Below are 21377 nucleotides of genomic sequence, written 5' to 3'. Positions count from 1 at the left end.
TGTACTATCAAATGCTTACGTCTGTAAACTGTGTCTTCTTATCTGAATATAATACATCCATCGGGTATAGGTATCCCCGAAGTATATGTAAAATCGACCCTCTTTCCTTTCTTAGGCTTTCTGCTCGCTCACTGAATTATTATGATCTTATAAAATTCATGTACGAATTTCGAGCAAGCGTGAAGGGTCCAAATTGAATGCGTTAGGAAGTCATTCTATATGAAACACCGCCATGCCAAGCCATTATACATAATGTAGCGAAGGGTTGGTCGGCTCTGTAAACAGTGGTTTAACTGTACCATCTCGCACCCTAAAGTTGCGAAGATTGTACAAAAGTAGCAAATAGCGTCTCAGCTTACAAAAACATCGTGTGATTTGTGATAATTATTGTGCCAATAAAAATAAACTTGTTTTCACCTTTAAAATATGTGTCTTTGACAGCATGAACATAAATATTATCTGTCCAGCTGTGTACATTACTTAAGTTAGCATTTCACAAACAAGATGGAACAAAAGGCTACAAAGTTGTTTTTATTTAGGTCATGCGATTCGCGCGGGGCGCGCATACGAGTGTCAGCTTTCAGATTAATATTTTGTCGTACCTTAATATGCCTGAAGCAAGGGGATTGCCTAAAGCGAGCTCGTTACCGTACCGTATCTAATTGTTTATTTTTATTTTAGTCGTGTGCATTTGTTTTTATGTCTTTTTATGCATAATAATATTTGTTAATCATGATTTTTTTGGAGTCTTAATTAATGTTAGTGAACTTCAAACCTTCTGAAATTAAAGAAACATGCGTACACGGTCTCTGGAACCATAAACCGAAAAGCAAAACCTTCTTCATTCATTTAAGTTCGTAATGAGCCATGAACAATTCTCGTCATTTCTGCAAATACAGCCGTGCGCTCTGACCCCTTTTCTCTGGACTCATAATTTAACGTTTCATACCTTTTTTTAACTTCAATAAAGCATCATAAAGAGCCGTGATCAAGTAAATGTTGCTCTGGTAAGCTATTGTTCTTGATAAAGCGCCAAATGTAACGAAAGTATACGTTAATGTTATGGGATAACCTGAAACTTAAAACTTTACCTTTGTTCGACAGTCCTTATAGATGTCGTTGTTTTGATTTGACACAGGAGTCAGAGACAGTAATGATAAAGAATACGGGATTATTTGCAAATCGACTGTTTGTTTGTTTTTTTTTTCAACAATAGAGTTATTATTTGCATATTATGTACATATATATAATTGGCAATTCAAAAAATGTGCTTCGTCAAATGACAGTTTTTAATCATCTATCTCAAAGGCAAGATTTTGAAAGCCGTAATCGACACCTTAACGCCGCGTGGCGCTTACCTCTTTGGCTTAACTCAGTTCCAGTTTCCAAACCCAGTGGACTCTTCCTAATCAGATAGGTGAATGAAACGACCGCTTCCCAGAAGACTCAAATAATTTCTCCGAAATCAAGGAACTTCACGTTATAATAAATTTCGAAGTCTCGTTACGGCCGCCGACGAATTTCTGATAGTGATGTCCATACAAGCCAGCACAACCGGATTTTTGTGTGTGTGTGTGCGTTCGTTTGCAAAGAACTTTGATCGGCTCTCTCCGCCATTTTAATTATGATTCTTCGATCATCGCAATAAGGCATTATTTGCTTTACCTTCACATCTTCTCAAGTTATTTTTTCTTTCTTAAACGGGATTGCTTTGGTGATTTACTTTGAGATTAAAAGGAAATATTGCAGTGCTTATTGATGTTAAAGATGTAATGTTATACGAAGGTATATAGTAACGTCAGTTTATATTTCAGACAATTGAGTCGTGGTAATAAAGGAATCCATAAAACATAACTAAACAGAACGATTAATCGAGATTTTGATGTTAATAAAGAATTCTAATAATATTTGAAACAGATTGAAATTCTTATAAGAATCCGTGTGTAAGATCACTTCACAGATTCGTATAACGTCGAGTAACATGTGTAGGAGTGAGGTAATTATCTCGAAATACAGAAAAAGGGCATAACACAGTCATCGGGGCTGTAAACACGGGGACGACCGTTTCAGGCGTCGCGCCGCGCATCCACGAATCTGTCATTAGCTGTCCTAATCAGTGGGAATTGCCATAGAATGGAAGTTTATTGCTTCGTGAACTTAAAATACACATGTATGACGATTACAGAGTCTCGCCTACACTGTCGGATGAGGTGTTCACATATCATTAGTTCACACATCGTCGCGGGAATCGGGAGAGACGTTACGGCGCAGTGACACACGGCTGGGAAAAACGATTAGCAAAAATTGTTGTACTTACTTAATAATGTTCCTTTTAAATATTTAATGTAGTATTCCATCCCTCTTATTTCATTATTATACTGCACAACAATTCTGTAAGAGAGTAGAAGCTATTTTACTATTATTGAGAATGAGTTAAGATATTGGTAATGAGATTCTAATACCCATTGACTACTTTTTGATCTTTAGATTTATCCTTACATTTTTATCATTAAATAATTCATCTATGAATGTACTTAGATAATTTTAAAATTACCCAAATTTTATACAACGTACTCTGAACGATGGCAACTTCGAATTTAATTATATATACTCGCTAATCCAGCCGTCCGTGTGTAGCTCGTGTCACTTGAAATATCCTGTACTTTCTGTAGCGGCAACCGCGGGCTAATGAATGCCATTTGCCAAAATATCTTTGTAGAAATTATATTTAACACAAGCCGTTTGTTTACATCTTATTTACCTGAATATTTTCCGGTAGTTGGAACTGTGCGATAAATTAATAAGCAGGTAGTGAGATTACATTTAATTTTGATTCATTATTGAATATAGAAAAATTTATATTAAACAAATTTAATAAATTAAGTATCATAATCTCAAATATAATCTCAAACTCTCTTGACTTCAGTGAAGATCGCAAAACATTATGTAAGTTGTGAACCTGTCAAATCATCTAAATTATTCTTGTTCGACGACATTCTAATAAGACATTTTCACATTTATAAAAATAATTTTTACTCCAATGTTAGAGAAAACAAATGTCATAAAATCGGATCGAAATAAAATTTATTTTCATACGTACACGGGGGTTATTCTGGTAATAATACAGTCGTCGATTAGTGAGTAACGACAGGGCAACGGCAATAAAGGTCCGCCGAGAGCCGCGCGGGATGTTTTGAATCGCCACCGCTTTATGGCATCTGTATTAACCGATAATTCAAATATCGAACCGCACCGTTCTAAAATCAACATGGCACAACACTAGATAGCCATTTATGATACATGTTTAAGGGAGTGTTATGGGGGCGCGCAACAACTGTGGTGTCCGAGAGTTAGGAGGCCTGGATGGGGCACGGATTGATATAAATTGCTTTATGTAAAATGTGTGTAATGTGGCAAATTAGTGCCCTATCCGTACCACTTATCCCGCAATCGTGGCCATGCCCCATACATCAGAGACGTGGCCGAATCGTGGTTGAATCGCTCGTCCGGAGCCTAAAATAACATTTTAATACATTGTCTATAAAGGCGAAAACAGTCGTCCGTACCCATGCCATCAACGAAGATTCAGTGTCAATCCCAGGAAAATTGTTTGCGGTGTGGGATAGACATTGCACGGTCCATACCTTAAACCACCTACTCTAAAGAAAATATGTATAATATAGAAAAAACATAATTTAAATAAATCGAACCGTTATAAAATTAACATGGCACAACACTTGATAGCCAGGTTGTTACATTATACATACTTACATGCTTCACGGATGGCCAGGGGGAGATGCGTGTACAAATTTTGCAAAATTCTAATTAAATTTGTAAGAAAATCATATACCTACCCATTTTTGATATCAAAAAAACATAGATTTATTTTGAATTATAAGGCATTCCGTTCAAAATTATTCTGGCATCTCTTATTTAGAAATATTGGGTGCTTCCATTATCAATTAGTTTAAGAAAAATGCTTTTAGTTTTATTTCACAAAAAATTATTTGATATCTAAAGTGAAATTATTTTTGGACATCCTTTTTAAAAATAAATACTTTTATATAAAAAGAGGCCCTTTATCCAGCAGTAGGTCTCGATAAGGTCTAGAAACAAAATTTTCATTACTAATACTAAGGCTAATAAAACAAGGTATGTATTTAATAATGCCGAATAATATTGTACTTTCCGGAGCCTTATAAAATATTCCTTCCTGATGATTACAAAGAGTTACGAGTTACCGACTGGTCGCTTGTCGTCGCCTCTGTGACTTGAATTCGAATCCAAGGAATTTCGTCGACGATGACTATAAACGCTTAAAACAATGGACTTAACGTATAAATCGTTCATTTTGAATACGAATGATTAATATCCTTTTTCGTAAAGCGACGTTTAAAATGTATTTTTTTATATTTTAGTGGGAACAGAATGGTCGATAAAAAGTTTAAATTATAGTGTTATTAATTTATGGTAGATATTATGGGTTGATATACGTTTTCGTAAGATCCCTTTGACATCTGACATTCTTGTAGACTAGACTTTATAGTAGTTAAAATTCTTCCTCGTTGCGAATTTTGACTAAAATTTCTTTCTCAGAAATTAACCACTAATGTGCTGTTTAATAACAATGATAAAAGTACCTATATTCGTCGAAATTATAATTCGCGTCTTTCAATTCGGTTCATTCGCAGAAAAAGATAAAAGTGTCAAAACTGTTGTTACAGTTAATATCAGAACACAGTAGGTACTCAATAAAATGTTATCTATTCTTCTCTGGGGCATATCAGTCAAGCTAATTATGACTACGGGTATAAATTATGATACAAAAATATCTAAGTGAAAAAAGCCAACCTTTAAACATGACATGACGTCACTTATTTTTTATTGATAACCCATAGAAGTTTGATTTCTCTAACAAAGTAAAAATTGGCAGTAGACAAGTTAAAATTTATTTTCGCAAACACTGTACTGAACAGAAAAATAATGTTTATTTATAGACTCATAATCTTAGTGCAATGTTTCCCTTCACTATGCATTTTATGGCATGCCAACATACCCACAAAGCAGTTACGATTGCATCAATCTAATTTCAGATTTGATGTAGGAATGTGCTCCGGTCTCATAGGAGCATTAAGCATAATGATCGTGGTTAATATTAGACTGAAATCAAAACAAGCATAATGTATCCAAATCCACCAACTTGCGACAACTTCATTAGTGGAGTACTTAAAGCCATTTATCGTTCGTACTTTTATCGATTATTATACGAATAAAAAAATACAATCGCGCGCACATTTGTGGGTTCGATGGAGTGTGTCGAACGGGTCTCCAATTCCTTTCGAAGCAGTTGCAATTTTATGAATGAGTTGCTTGAATGAAGAATAACGATTCGGTTTAAGTCGGGTTATACGGTGACTGGACGTGTAAAAATGTGTGCTTCCGTTGCTGGAACATGGGCAATATAACAACTATTTTCCCCATATATTCATTAATAGTGACTCTCCTGTAAAAATTTAATACTTAATAGAAACACAAAAGCATTTAAATTTTTTGATAACATTTGATACAAATACTTTTTTTTTATTTTTAACATTTATAGCAAGAATCGAAATAGTTTTAGCTTTACAGATAGAATATTTTTCGAGTTATGTGGTAATAGGTTTTTCCAATTAAATATTTGTTATATAATTTATATTTGCAGCCATTTTCCTAATTATATATGTAGTTAGATACGAGCCTCTTATAGTGTATAATACGCTTATGTGAAGTTTATTTCTAGCTCAATTTAAATGGTGATGTTAGGTACTTCGTTATAGCTCGGAAAGTTTAATTGCTCCTTGCTTCACTGTAAAGTGCTCACAATGGTCAAGTCATTATTTTCTATTTTTTAAGCGGAGAATAGCTTACATCTAAACTATACCTAGAACTCATAGTTGACGTTCGGGCAAAGGTCAAAGCAAAGGGAATGACTTCTACCAATCAAATTTGAGATATTAATAAGTTTAACTAGTATTTATTGCTATTCAAACTACCATTACAGGCATTAATTTACCTACATTACACCATTACTATGTATTATCTATTCATTAGTTCGCTTTGTTGAATATTAGAACTCCCCGACGTTTATTTTCAATATTTATTCTTCCCTAATTCACCCTAATTAGGAAGGTGTGAGTGTGAATTTCAATGGCGTGATGCATTTCGAGGGTGGACCAATTTCGTTTGTTATCTATAAAGATATCTTGATACGGGACGTGGCCGAAATAGACACCTAACGCAGCCATATAATTGTCCAATTTAACAATTTTATGTAAATAACCCAAAATGATAGCAACATTTGAATTATGTTTTGGGAAAAGGTGTTTTCTCGGGGTTAGTGACCGCGCGATCGGGATAAGCTGGAGAAAGCCACATGTCGGACATATTCATGCTATACCGAGCACACTTAATCACTATATCTTAGATCATTGAAAACCAACTGCAAAAAAGTAGAAGCATGGGCGTTTATTAATTATAGTTTTCCTATTCACGCGAACAGTTGCGCGTCCGTAATTAAGACCGGATCACACGATGCGACTCCTGATAATAACAAGTGATCATAAAATGACAATGTGGAGAGGACTAAAATTGAAACACAATTCACACTCGCATCATATATCGTAATAAAAACTTAATACTGTTGGCAGTCCATGTAAATTTCGTTTTTGTTTTGTTTATTAAAATTTTAATGGCACTGGAATAAAAAACTTAATGTTAATTAAATTATAGTATTCAATTACTGTTTGTGAAACAGCATGCACGGCTGGGCTACACGTTGCTTTGTCACCCGCAAGTAGTGAGGTCGAATCCCACGAGAAATGAAAAACTTCATGTCTTTTCCACTTTAGTTCTAAAATATCTTTTACATTTTCATTTCCTTTGAACTTGTATTCTGACTAATTGTCTTCTTTCAAAAATATACCACTAATAACACTTAAATATGCATTATTGACTTTAATACATATATTTGTAATAATATATAATAGACATACATATAGTTGGAAAAGCTTTAAATTTCTGAATGTTACTTAGCTAGAGCTAAACAGTAAATCCAAGCGATCGTTCCTCTTCAGATTAAGTTAAATCACCGATCACTATTAAACTTAACCCGTCCACTTTTTACTAGGAGCGTCCCACCTACAAAATACGACAGAAAAGATCGATAACCCTGAACAGGAAATAATAAAACAAAAAAGCACAAGTCAGAAAACGCAAGCGCTTTAGCCAATTTTATACAGAGTTTTGTGTTGTGGATCTTGTTAAAACAACGAATACAAGTAAATCAGATTGTAAAATCAATGAAACCGTAACATTAACAATGCAAGTTTGCAACGTCAATCTAGATAAATGTATTAACATATTTATATAATAATATTACTTATATTGTTTCACGTTAATCCCCTGAGCAACCTGTGAGTACACGCACGAAAGTATCTTGTGACTGTTATACAAATGATTTTTTAATAGATACTGATCTGTAGTAATTAACCTGATGTTAAGAAGAGTAAAAAATGTGCTAGATTGAAATAATTCGCACACGCTTTTCTCAAGACTAAGAATGTTCTGAGCGAGTAGCGTGACGCACGGCTGGCTTATCATCGACTATTATCAAATCATGATACTTTTTCTCGCCCGATTATGTGCGAAAAAGGATTATGGGCTCCAAGCTCGAACAATTCTATCACGTCTCGCGTTTTGCGAGTAGGTAACAGCACAATGCTGTGCTCGTAATCATTCAAGCAGAGTACACGATGTCGACAACGATCCGCCATAGACTAGGCGCAGACTGTAAACATGGGGCCTAATACGTCGGTTGTGCTCCACCAATTGTCCAATGCTACAAGATGCACACTCGTTCTCTACCCTGTCGAGAGAATAACGAATTTCCACAAATTAAACATTGGCAAATACCACATCCAATGAAGCATACGATGTCTTATCGTAAATTTAATACTTTAATGATGTCTCCAAAGGACCGACTTTAATAAAAAAGGCCAGTACCTGAGGCGTCGGTTGGATGCACCGGCTACATGTCATCGATATTTTTTGCCGGACTGATGTCTTTAACGAAATTCGTGTCATTTGGTTCGATTTCTCTAAGATTACCTTTTTTACATATTAAACAAATAGATCGGACCCTTATACGCTCGAATATTCAGTTACATGGTTTAACACTTAAAAGGGCTTAACGACTCTAACACATCCTGCGGGTTACGATAAAAAATACAACAAAAAGAGAATACTTCTCATGTTTGTTTTTTAAAAGATGTCTGCTAAAGATAAGACACAGCGGCACTTTAATCCTGCGCCGTCCGATATTTGAAAAGGATATGATGACAACTTTTTTGTCTTCTTTATCTAATAAGCACATAATATAACCGATACTTAAGGGTGTACATTTACTGATTGTCGACATTGCCAAAGATTACATCTATTTCTACTCAAATTTAATTTCTGAATAGGTTCATAAATTATTCTTGAATGCCACCGTGATTTTATTATTTTGAAGTTTTCTAGAATTTAACCAAGTTGTACCTGTTGAGTCGGAGTAAGCTAATTTCACATATTAATTATGTTCACTTTGGAGCGTCTCAGCTAGATGCGTTATCATATACATTCTTGTAATCATATATCAATTTCAATAATCATTTTCTACAGTGAATTTGTTTCTATTCTATGCGCTACTTTCTTTAATTAATAATTTTATATATGTTATTTATCCATCCAAGTGAATCTGATACCAACATGGATTTCAAAGGGAAGACGTACGATTCACAATTGCACATACACAAACGCATACACAAACACACATAATGAAACCTCAATGAACACAGTAGTGTAGTGACATCGAAATGGCCGACCGAAAGGGGGTATGCTAAACTATAATCCAAATACCCTATCGCCTGAACAGATTGAATCCCATTTAAGTACTTCGGCGATTTCAGACCCACCTCGACCAAATCAATATAATCTTTACTGTCATACACTTTAAGTTGAATGACGTGAATTGCCTGTAGAGAACTCCTATTGCTATACTATGTACAATGTTAGCAAGCAAGGATTAAATAACTATGCAGGGTATGTAATGTAGGTAATACAGGGATTCGACGTTTAACGGCTTCGGGATTACCTCAGTAATACCCTTAACACAACAAATGTTTTTAGCCCGCCGCGAACGGGTGTGTGCGTACCGAATTATTGGATATCGATACGTTAACACACGGGTGGTATACTCGTATGTGCGGAGGATAGTGTTTGGGCGAATGAAGCCCTACCAGTGTCAGACGGGTCACAGCGGCTTATACCGCAGTCAACCGCGCACTGACTTACCAGGCTTATGTAGACAACACCACCTCTTTACATAATTAAAGGTTAAAGGAAGGTCTCTTCTATTATCTTACTTGAAATAACGCGAACCGCAATTTTGCTCTAAATCAAATAACTGATATGTCACAACGGCTTCCTACCAAAAAGATTAATGTCATCTATCTATCGGGAGTATTCTCGTTCTATATTATGATTTTTTTCCGGAAATATCCTATAATAACACGAAAAGGACACAATAGGGGAATTAATTATGATTTTCTTTCAAAATGTGACACATGGTTGTATCATAAGCGGTCGGGTGGCATTTCTCGGTTTCTAATCCCATACAGGACACAATGCGCGCTGGACGGTTGGGGACCATTTTTCATTCGCCTGACAAATATTTAGAAAGTTATTTATCCGCGTATGTTCAATTAAAAAGGTCGTACGTGCCGAGTCCGTCTACACGATCGAAAACAGCGGATGTTTATTCTGCTACGACTCATCGATTCAGGTAGTCCATTGGATAAATCCATTATAACATCGAACCCCCATTGTCATTTGATTCAAATCTTTCAATCGTATTAATCTTAGACTGCATGACTATTCACAGTTCACACAATTAATAAAGAGAGTTTCTGGAGCGTTTCGAATTTGCGTACTGACGACGTCGCAGGCACGCCCAGCACACCCCTTTCACACATTAAACGCTCATTTATTATCCATCAGTTTGATTTTATGCTAATGCTCTATTCATTTGTCGTTTATTATCAGTAACCACGTAAGCGTAAAAATACTTGTTTGCTAAGCGATTGTGCTATGCGTCGGAGGCCTCCCTATTTGTCTTCTGCTGCAAAGCGAATGTGGAAACGTGCCATAAAGGCATTTCAAAATTTACAACTTACAGAGCACCATATCGACAGCCTCAAACAGTCCGCCGCCGGCGCAAGCGGGAATGAGCAGCGGAGGAGGGGCGAGCGGCGCGGGTCGGGCGAGTTCTCCGGCGGCGGCGGCCCCGCGGTGCTGCGACACCGGCCGCCCGATATTCCAGGACCCGATCACTGGCCAGACGGTCTGCTCGTGCCAGTACGAGTTCCTCAACTACCAGAGGCTGGCGTCGGGGGTACCGCTGTCCATGTACAGCGCCCCGTACTCCGACGCTGCCGCCGCCACCGCCGCGGGCATGGCCGCCTACTTCCCGGCGCTCGCCGCTGACCAGCCCCCATTTTACACAAATGCTGTTAGTATAGTTTTATTTCTTTCAAATTTGAGGTAAGTACGGAACATTTTAATTAGCAACCAACACTGGGTACTTATTATATTTTTATTTGATTGGGTATGATAGGTATATGATGACTACTGACGTAATGAGTTTCTCCTCTTCGTTGCTAAAATAAAATTCATTGATATGTCAGAATCACAAACATAAATCACTACTAAAGGTTTCGTACGTAGGTCTTTTAAAAGGCTAAACCATTTGAGAACAAAAACGTAAATTCATATTCTAGATGAAATCTAGTCTAATCGTAAAGTATTAAGGAAGTAACAAAATATAAGTTATATAAAAACTAACTGATTGCATTACTAACAAGATATTTTATAGATCAAATATTCGATTTGAAAAGCCTATTTCTCTTTCGTTTTTTTTATTTCAACTCTTTTTACAAAAGGTATTACCTTAAAATAATTAGGATCTGATGTCAAAATAGTCCCTCAGAGGTAGCCACGACCTCTTGTTAACGAATCACAAAGACTTTACGAGGTAAAAAACACACATAAATTAGAATCATAATCCGATGATGTATGTTCTTTTGTCCATCAATTCAAAAAAGTTGTTCCAGCCTTGGTCCGATTTAATAACTTAATAAGTTTAACAATTCCATTCTTGGAGATTAAAATTTATCTCCTGGAGCCCATATTGCTTGCGCAGCGGGTTTATATTTTTATCCCATTGTCACTTATGTTTTGACACGTAAATTTTATTATTTGGACATATTGGTTATACAGTTTTTTCCTGTGATTGCTTTATTAAATGTTAATACATAGGAATTCATTCGTTTAACTTTGTGTTATTATTGGTATTTGAATTCATCAATATTAGCAAGAATTCAATACGTCTACAAAATTTTCGGAAATTCTAGTAATTTTCTTGCAAATAATGAATAAAATAATACACATAGGTAAAATTATTGTAAAAACAAGCTCCGTGTAGATTTTTCTTAGAGATTAGATAATTCTTTGTTGGAAATGTAAATGATACATCTAATTTATACCATTTAAAAGTCGGCGAATCCATTGTGACAAAAAACATTGAGTGTAATATAGCGAGCCCCATGGCAAGCCATGTGTGTGGGTAGTGACTTTGAATGATAATGATCATAACAACATAAAAGTAGCCACGGCGCGTAATATATGACGTGTAGTAAAACTTTTGGAGGAAGGTGTTAAAAGGTGGGCCCCTGAACGTGTCTCGGCAGATGATTCAATCATTCATAGAGATATGATCATATATCATCGGCGAAAGTGTGAACTCACCGCCCGCAGTCTCGCCTTCAATGGGATCCTCACTCGTATTTTTTACGCCTTTTATTTTGTCTACAATTCATAATTTTGTTTTGACTCTTAAAGGTAGCGTCTACAATATACATTATTATTGTTCCCTGTTAAATTTAGTGAAGAGATTATGTTTTGTTTTCTTAAGGCTGTGGAAAATTTAATTTTATTAAACAACTCTTATTGCTTCATTCGCACATGTGGCCAACAGGAAACGGAGGTTATTATTAAAAAAAATATATTATTTTATAGTTCGACCAGTTTGATATAAATCATCGTCTTCACTGTGTAACAGCTCATTAATAGATTTGTGTTTAATGTCTGTCGTAACTCATGATAATAATAACATCAATGAGGATTCGTCCCAACTCACTTCCAAACTATATTTTGATTCGGAAATAACAGCCCACGGACCGAGTTGCGAGAATTAAGGTGGAGTTTATTTTGATTGTAATAGGTATGATTATCTCGGAATATTATAGCTACTATACGAGTAACATTGCAATTGTGACACATAAACCTCTTGAATAAAACCAGACAATCGATCATTATAGGTAGGTAATATTTCCTACTAAATCATATCAATTAATTTAAATAAAGATATTAAAATATTAGTCCCACAAAAATCCATTTGTACAATACGTATCACATTTTGAATCATATAACTTTACCTGAGGTTCCGTGCCCACTACCTCACTTGAAGGATTAAAAGATTCCAGAAGATATTCCTAGTTCAACTTGTTAAATGTAAAAGGATTAAAGATAAGTTCCATTAAACTTATGATGTTGATACAAAAAAAGATGTGCTTTTTTAGTCGTTTGAAATATTTTAATACCTGTCATCGTGTTGGGACTTTGTAAGATGGAATAGAGGAGTGTGTTTTTATCACTTCTTTGTAAAATATTGTATAGATTGGATAGTACCCATTAGAATAGTAACGCACTAATTTTTTATATTACATTTTGTGTAAAATATATATTTAACTCGCATGAAGACTAAAATAATCTCTTTAGTGTTTTAATCTTCATAAGAGTTAAACATACGAGTATTCGTAATAATAAAAGAAATGCCTGAAGTAATGAAATCAAAAATTCCTAGAAAGGGTTGTTTTCATGCAACACCCTTGATATCTTTTCCAAATATTCTCTCATGATGTAAACATATAGTATAAATACTAGTAAATATATATATATATATATATATAATTACGTTGAAATAAACATTTATTTAAAATTTCAAAGCATGAGTACGATGAAAAATGTGACATTCTGCATTATGAAACTGTAAGCACAATTTAATACTATTACCATTTTAGCCAATAAGTTTCAAGCTGCATTTTATAGGCAAATGTCGTTAACGGCATTAATAAATCGAAGTGCATATTTGCGTTACGACTTAGTAAGATTATTGGAGGTAACAGAAAACTGGAATTATAGCTATCAGAAAGGTCGAAGCAACAAAGAGCGACAGCGCGACTGGATTACGCTGTCGTACTTGAGTAAAATTTATGATCGGATTTTCGATTCGGCCACCAATGAAGTTGTTGGACAACAAAATCTTTTGATAGATTTATCCTGGTTGACCGCATTAAGACTCGCTCCCAAGTTATTTTTAATGCGTCGCTATAAATTTTTGGACCTACAGTCCGTTAGTTCGGCTGACTTTTTATGCCAGTTTTTGCCACTTACAAATGCAATGAGAAATTCAAGCGGCGACATAGAATTTAAAGTGAGTCGCTTACCTACCGGTAAGTTATTAATCATAATAGTGAACATACAAATCGTGGTAATAAATTTAGCTGTTTATCTCGACGACATAAAAGAAAGCAAAGTTCAACAATCTTGAGAGACAAAAAAAGATACATTTGTCGACCGAAAGATGATTGATGCGTGTGGCTGGTATCTTCGCCCATTAAATAATAATAGTTAGAACGAAACTCTAAAGCGATCGATCAAGAAATCAATCCGACGAGCATCATTGTCGTAATGGATAGGGTTAAAGCTACCGGAAACGTTGAAGGAAAATTTGAAGATATTTATTTTATAATAGCCATGTTTAACGAGATTATGATGGCCTTATATTATATTGTTAGAGTGAGATAAATTAAAATTTCGATGAACTAAATTGTGGCTCCGACAAGCTAGCTTCAGATATGATTAATTGTTGTAGTGTGATCCTCATTAAGGTTATCATTCTATGTATGTGTCTGATTTTTATCTCTTTTACTGTAAAATGTGAGATAAGCGCTTTGGTTGAACATTTTCTTTTTAATTTTGCATTTATTTTAGGGGCTTTCTTTGTTCTTTTTTCTATATTAGTCACTTCTTTTATTTCTATGTCTGTTAGAATTATTTTATGTTTCGTTTGGGTCGAAAGATCAGTGTTAACTTTGATTTCTCATTAATTATTATTTACTGCAGGCTGCAGGCATCGAGCTGAAAGAGAACCTGGCAGCGAGCGCAGCCAGCTGGCCTTATCCCACTGTTTATCACCCCTACGACGCGGCCTTCGCGGGATACCCTTTTAATGGGTAAGTTTTACCTTTATAACACTTTATTTATACGCAGAATGCAAAAAAAAAACAAGATCTACAGACTTTTGTACTAATAAGAAATTTACAAAAATAAGTTGTGGTAATTTAAAAGTTGATTGTTTTCAAGGGTTTAATAACCAATATAAATTCAACAGTAATTTTATAATCACAAGGATTGTGTAATTAATATAAATTCAACAGTAATTTTATAATCAATGTATTTATATTATCCAAAAATTCACAATCAAAGGACAACCTCAAAATATCTTCTTCAGATTCAGTAAATCCTTAAAAATAAAATGTACTTAGCACTTAACACATACGGTTACAATGGTAAGGAAACTAAAACGGGTCGGAAATGGTCCAGTTTATCTAAAATTCAGTGGTGTCCGGGCCGCAGTGACGGCATTGGGGAGTTAGGAGGCATAATTAATTTTTGAGCAAGTCGCTCCGAGCACTGACAGGACACAGCTACGTCGACAGATAAGTCCCCACGGCTACCGGTTCGACAGGCGGATGTACGTATCTCTGAAAGAGGTAGGCTTTTACTGTCACAATGTCTATCGCCCGATGGGCGTTTTGGCACTGGGTTGTGCGACAAGTCTCAAATGGAAATTCTAAATTAAATAATTATAAAGCACGTAACAAGTTAGTGTGGCCATCGGAGCGATACGGTTTAAAGTAAACTAAATGTACGTACATATAATCACGTCTCAGTACCTTCTAGGGTAGACAGAGCCAAGATTCCCGATAAGACTTAAAGGAAACATTGAACTGGATGAATTTATGATGCTAAAGATTCCAATAGTGAATAGGCTTCTTGACCATCACCTTATAAAATAACCCTAAGTTTTATCAGCTTTTCTCTTGATTGATTATAAATTTATTTAATAAAACATGTTTAAGGATACAATTACGAATAAAACGATGACTAATTTATGAATGATCGTTATCCGCTTGGGTTGAAAGTACTTATTATGTTGTATCACTAGTATAGCAAAATTTTTGTATGCCCCATTACATTTTACGGAAAATATATTAAAGTTACCTTTTATCTACATTACCTAATCTTGATGTTAGAACAGATTCTTTTTTAACTCAGACACGTATTATTGTGGTTAGCTACATAAAACTATAAACATAAAGTCTAAAGAATCCTGGTTATTTCGTAGATTATTTTCGTTGATTTTGACGGTAGAGTTAATTGCGTTTGATATCAACCTCCTTTCGTTGGTCATCCTCCAGGATGCAAGCGTTTACAAGTAGAACCACAATATGGGGAGTCTTGAATAAAAAAGAAAAACACAATTTAGTTTCAGAAAGTTTTCCTCCTACTGCTTAACTCGTCTAACGTAACACAAATTTTGATTTCTTTGCAAGTATTATCGAAACTAATTTCATGTTTACGGATACATACACAGCGATATCAACGAAACTATCGACACATAGCCTTATCGTTATCAGCTATGTAAAATGGATTCGGTACAGACAAGATGATAGCGGCGATTTGTAAAGGACAAAACATGGGTTTACTAGATAATTATAAATGTAAAATTTATCGATCGGAGGCGTTTGACGGTAAACTGACATGGATAAAACTCGGCGACATCGTTCAATATGGATCATCGAAACATTTAAAAATATTATCGTAATCCGTATCGAAAAAAATATATTTTGTTCATGTTAAATTAAGCAACATCAAAATGTAGAACAGCTTATTTATGAAGGAGGATTTAGTACTAAACATAATAACTACAGGAAAATGTATTCACAATTTTTTTTAACACATTTGGTCTTAAACGATCATGAAGACTTGTAAAATCATCCTAGACTCAATTTATTTCAAGCAGGTGTATGGACTTCTTCACCATAGAACTGTAAAACGTTTATTGCTGGTAACCTCGTGATAAGACGTGTACTTCGAGCGTAGTTTTGAAAGAATTTTGAAAAAATCTTTAGATAAGTGAAAGATACGTTCTTGATCAAATTAAGGACGTCTTGGTAAAGGGTCAGGTCAAAAGTACCCAAAACCGCCGAGCTTGTATGAAGAGAGTTATGAATGTGGATGAAGCGAAGGAAGTATGCAGAGATCGTGGCAAGTGGAAAGAGGTAGTCTATGCCTACCCCTCCGGGAAAGAGGCATGATTTTATGTATGTATGTATGTATAAGTGAAAGATGAAATAATTGATTAGGGGCTTCATGCTTAATACAATCGCATTTAAGTCAGAGTCGTAGTGACTTAGACTTAAATGGATCCTTCTCCTCTTGTTTATCACCAAGAATTAGTTACCATCGTCATTGTCCTGCATTGTCCCGGTTTACCTCTGACCACGGTCAACCAACTGCCGTCTGATTTCATATGATCCTCCCATAGTTCATGGGACACTTGAAGCTTCAATCTTAAAAAGCTTTCTGTCTAGTTAGAGCAACGGTTAGTTTAATAAAATGTTAGTCAGATAAAAATCATTTGTTCGAAGTACGTGGCTCTTGAAGGTATATAACTTGGATCCTTACCTGTGCCACCAAATAAAATATGCAAAAAAATTTTTCGATAAAATTTTGTATCATAAGATTTCCACTGATAAACTAGCAATATGATCTTTAAAAATACATTCCTACAAATAAGGACATGCTGTATTTGGCCAACTTTGAAAACAACAAGGTGATAAGCTTGACATGAATCATTGATCGAACGATAGCTATTACAGCAATCAAGATTAGAATAACCGTATTTACGCAAATAAAATGTGACAGTACATACTTACTGAATCATGAAATGATTTGCAAATGAACTTATGGTACTGAAAATGTACTTTAGTCTCTTAAATTTAGGATATTTCGAAAAGAACCATTTATGACAACACTAGTATTTTCCCGCACCTTCGCTCACGTAAGCTGTCGTTTATCATACCGGTATCATATTACGAGATGAAAAATACATAATCCGCCTTGTTTGTGTGAAATTGTAAAAATATTATTTAAGTGTCAAATTAAATTAAGTTAAATTAACTAACAATATTAAACATTTAAAAGCACATACTCATCATAGAATTCAAGTGTTGAATTAAACCAACACTTAATAAACGCAAAACAAAGTAAAAAGAAAGAAACTTTTTATTTTATACATTTACGCAGGCAATTCACAATCAAGTAACTAATGCTTACTTGATATGTTCATAAAAAGCACTACATGCTACGCAAGTTAACACATTATCTATTTACTATTAGTAATAAAAAGAAATCTCAATGTACTTACACGATAGGAAGAAAGCACAATTTTTTACAATATCATTGAAACACATCATTAAGTAACAAGTGCAAGAGGAATTTACAAGATTTTTATTGTTATTTGAACGTCATAATGTTTCTATTGAACGTTAATGAAGGAAAGAACCCAAGTCACACGCTTAGTTAATGTATGTAGTTTAGCTATTTTACCACGCTCAACTTAGCCTTTTTTACGTGTTTTTCAAAGTATTTTAACTTAGCATCTAATTCAGCTAGTCTACCAAACTGGTAGCGAAAACGGAACGTAGTGTGAGCCAACTGCTTCTCTTTTGGCGAAGATAAAGGGTTAAATTTGTCTTTAACACTATGGGCTAGTTACCTGAAACTATATCTAAATCTCAATTCTGTCACAAAGCCATCTTGTTAAACACTGCGTTAGAGATAGAATCGATATCACTAGGCACTAGGAGTGATATCGATTCTATCTATCCCGTAAGCGATATAGACGTGAATGACACGAGATGAATGTGCTAATTATCTTAGTCGCCGCTTTGACATCCATGGGAAAGAGATGGAATAATCATGATGTATGTGGGTTGATCATACAAGAAGTTAAGTAATATATTCATTCAATAAGTTTCCTTCAATCGCAAAGAATAGACATTAAAGCCGATTAATTTAAGTAATCGTATCGTAGGTCGTATAATGGTCCATATTATTATACAGTAGACTTAGTACAACAATATGAAGTGAAGGGAAAGTTTCTTATAGCTTAGTTGGGGTCGTGAAGTTAGCTGGAGTAGAGCTAGATCAGTTTACGTAATAACCATATTATGACGATATACGCTGTGCTGCAGATGATTAAGTTAATACTGTCAATTTAGTAGTAATTAAAAATAAAATTCTATAATAATGACAATAACTTTAGAATGTAAACAGTTATATACGTCGGGAGTATGCAAGTGGGGTATTATACCTTTTGATGTGATCCTATGTACAATCAAAACATCATATGGTGTTCACATTTCTCTCCCGACCGTACATGCTCTCTTCAAAACCTTACCAAGTCAATTTACAGAACAGTTCAAGAAGAAAATAGGTATATGTCATACCTAAAAAATAACTGTATATTAACTAGTGTTAAAAATAAAATCATGTGAATAGAGTACTTACTAAACTACTCACTTTGCCTTACTCGGCTTTGAAAAAGTACTGAGTTCGATGACGCTTTTTTGCAGTAGCTATTGTTCGATGCATCGTAATTAAATAATGAAATGCGAGATAGAAAAAACGTGTTGGAAACCTGTTCCACAGCTAATAGCTGATACATTAACGCTATTTGCAATGGTAGTCAGTATATAATAAGTATATAGGAGAGACTAGAAGAATAACTTTGAAATAGTATCATCAGATGCATGCTCCACTGCATTATTTCAGAGCCCAGTATCCGCCTTCGGCATTTCTTGCAACACTTTGTCTTGGGCGTCTTCAGTTGAGACTTAATATCAGTTACATTTTGTCTATATGTCTGATGAACGAGGAATTCTGATAATCTAGACACTTTTACTACGTTCATATTGAAAAAACTGAGTATAAAGTCTATTTTATTATACCGTATTTAAAGCTTGTATCTTTAAAGTTATTATTAAAATCAGTTATAATTAATATGCTTAGAAATAATTTGAAAGTTTTTAGGATAACTTAATGCTCTTAAAGAGATAGAGTAGTGTTCCATTTTTGCGGAAACTTCAGATAAAACAATACGATGGTGGGCAAATATAAGTTCTCCTTTTGCGTCCTCTTTAATTTAAGCCTTGTGGGAAAATATCTTGATTTATACGAATTTAATTGCAGCGTCGCAGCATCAGTGGCGCTAACTTTGCTAAATGAATATAGATTCAAGCTCCCAACTTCGCTTTTTAATTATTCCCATAAATTATTTTCAGTTACTAATAGACGGAATATGATCCGATAGTTATTATTTTAGTGAATCAACCGTGTTGTTCCTGGTACACGATCATATTTCATCATCTCTTTGAAAGACGAAAGAGGCAATTTAAGATAGATGAAAGCAATAAAGGAGTGCTTTTTGTAAAAACTTGACTTACCTAATCCAAAGTCATGGTAAAAGGCGCACTAAAGGCTCCTTCTTTAGTGAGCAGTGAGAATTTACCGAGACTAAATCTAGGAGGAAGGAAATAACAATAAAAGAGATGGGCACTTTAGAACCTGCGTATTTTAGTGAATTAATTATGATAATTAATACTTATGCTAAGTTCAACAACGATTCTTGTAATCAAATCAAAATTTCGTTCTTAGATGTTTTCGTAATTTTGAAAATATTATTATACAAAAAAAGAGGTGGTAACAAGTGTCAAAACAATTATCCTGTTATAAAATGGTTCTTACACATAATAGCCGGGTTGAGCCCGAGGCAGGTGCAAAATCAGATAAGTATCAGACTGTAATCACTCACGTCGACAATCGTAGGTAATATTTACTAAATAAACACGAAAACACACCGTAATTAAGTGCAATTAACTACGTAACAGTGTAAGGAAATTATGCGGCTTTAGAGCCGGGAAGTCATCGTTCAAACGTGAAGGCTTTGTTTAAAAGACAGGGGTTGGGTGCAACTTGTTAAGGGGTGAAATCTCTGAAGATACTTTCATTTTGGCTTGTCATGGTTAAAACATGGCTTTCAGAAAATTTTATATTCAGTATTGTAGGAAAATTTGGATTTTGCTTTCAAACTACCTTCCGTTTTATGTCGTTAGATAAAGATCGCCTAGGTGATATGTGAGGTTTGATTATGTCTATTGAACTTCTGATGCCTACATCGCTCAACGCAGATTAGATATTAATGTTTTGATTAAGTTACTTGTTTTTAACGACTTACTTCCGCAACTCATGTGAAACAAACAGCAAGGTCTTTTTCAATATCTACTTATCACGACAAAGTTTGCTGTGACTTACTCGTAAATGTTATTTTTAGCGGACCTTAATCTTTAGAGTCAAAATCTATGAATATAATTGGAGATGCGATATAATTAACCAGTGAAGAAAGCGCCGTATATTCTTGTCATTTATATTCCAAAATCTGCGAAGTGACAGAACAAGTTTAAAACTCTCTTATGTCTCCGGAATAAAGTCGAGAATTCTCACTAGCAAATTAAGCTAAGGGAAGCTGGAATGAAGAGTGACAACGCTCCCGTTTCGGAATTACGTGAACAAACAAACCCTCTTTGCTGACCCCTTGGTCACTTAGATCGGGGAGTAATGATTAATTCATCTTACGCCTGCCAGCTAAGTGGTGACCACCTCAAACCTCTGTCAACTCTATTGTCAGGTGTTTTGTGTTTCTCAATATCTGTAGGTAGTTTTATGGAATAAGAACTAAAAATGGATCCTTCGATTTTAAGTTTTGATGAAATTTTAAAATTGTTGTACTAGCGCAGACGAACAACAAAAAGGTCATTTTAAAATCAATTGTAATTGGCCAGATTTAAACTCTAATACGATTATTTAGCAATCTTATGAATAGCGCTGTAGTAGAAGCTCTATGTGACCCATTAAGGATAAAGATTAATAAATAAAATAAAAATAGTATCGAAAACCCAAAGACAGACATGGTTTACAATGATGAATCACGCCAACTAAAACAGAAGAAAAGTAATCATGCAATTGAAACACGTAAGATTATTAGCATGAAACAT

The 21377-nt window shown here is 34.8% G+C and overlaps 1 protein-coding gene across 2 annotated transcripts in view; it reads left to right on the top strand.

The window, feature by feature from the left end:
* LOC106134059 (homeobox protein caupolican) overlaps positions 1-21377 on the top strand; it is a 42747-nt gene that overhangs the window by 4828 nt on the left and 16542 nt on the right. The window contains exons 2-3 of one of the 2 annotated variants that reach the window (XM_060953726.1): positions 10269-10585; positions 14320-14429. In XM_060953726.1, the coding sequence (XP_060809709.1) occupies positions 10301-10585; positions 14320-14429 (395 nt within the window). In that variant the 5' untranslated portion in view covers positions 10269-10300. Of the gene's footprint in view, positions 1-10252; positions 10586-14319; positions 14430-21377 lie in introns of both variants that reach the window. The other variant, XM_013334015.2, reaches the window with a different exon arrangement.

This window comes from Amyelois transitella, chromosome Z, assembly GCF_032362555.1.
Source record: "Amyelois transitella isolate CPQ chromosome Z, ilAmyTran1.1, whole genome shotgun sequence".
NCBI classification, from domain to species: domain Eukaryota; kingdom Metazoa; phylum Arthropoda; class Insecta; order Lepidoptera; family Pyralidae; genus Amyelois; species Amyelois transitella.
Note: the sequence above shows the minus strand (reverse complement) of the source record. Positions and strands in the feature narration are given on the sequence as shown.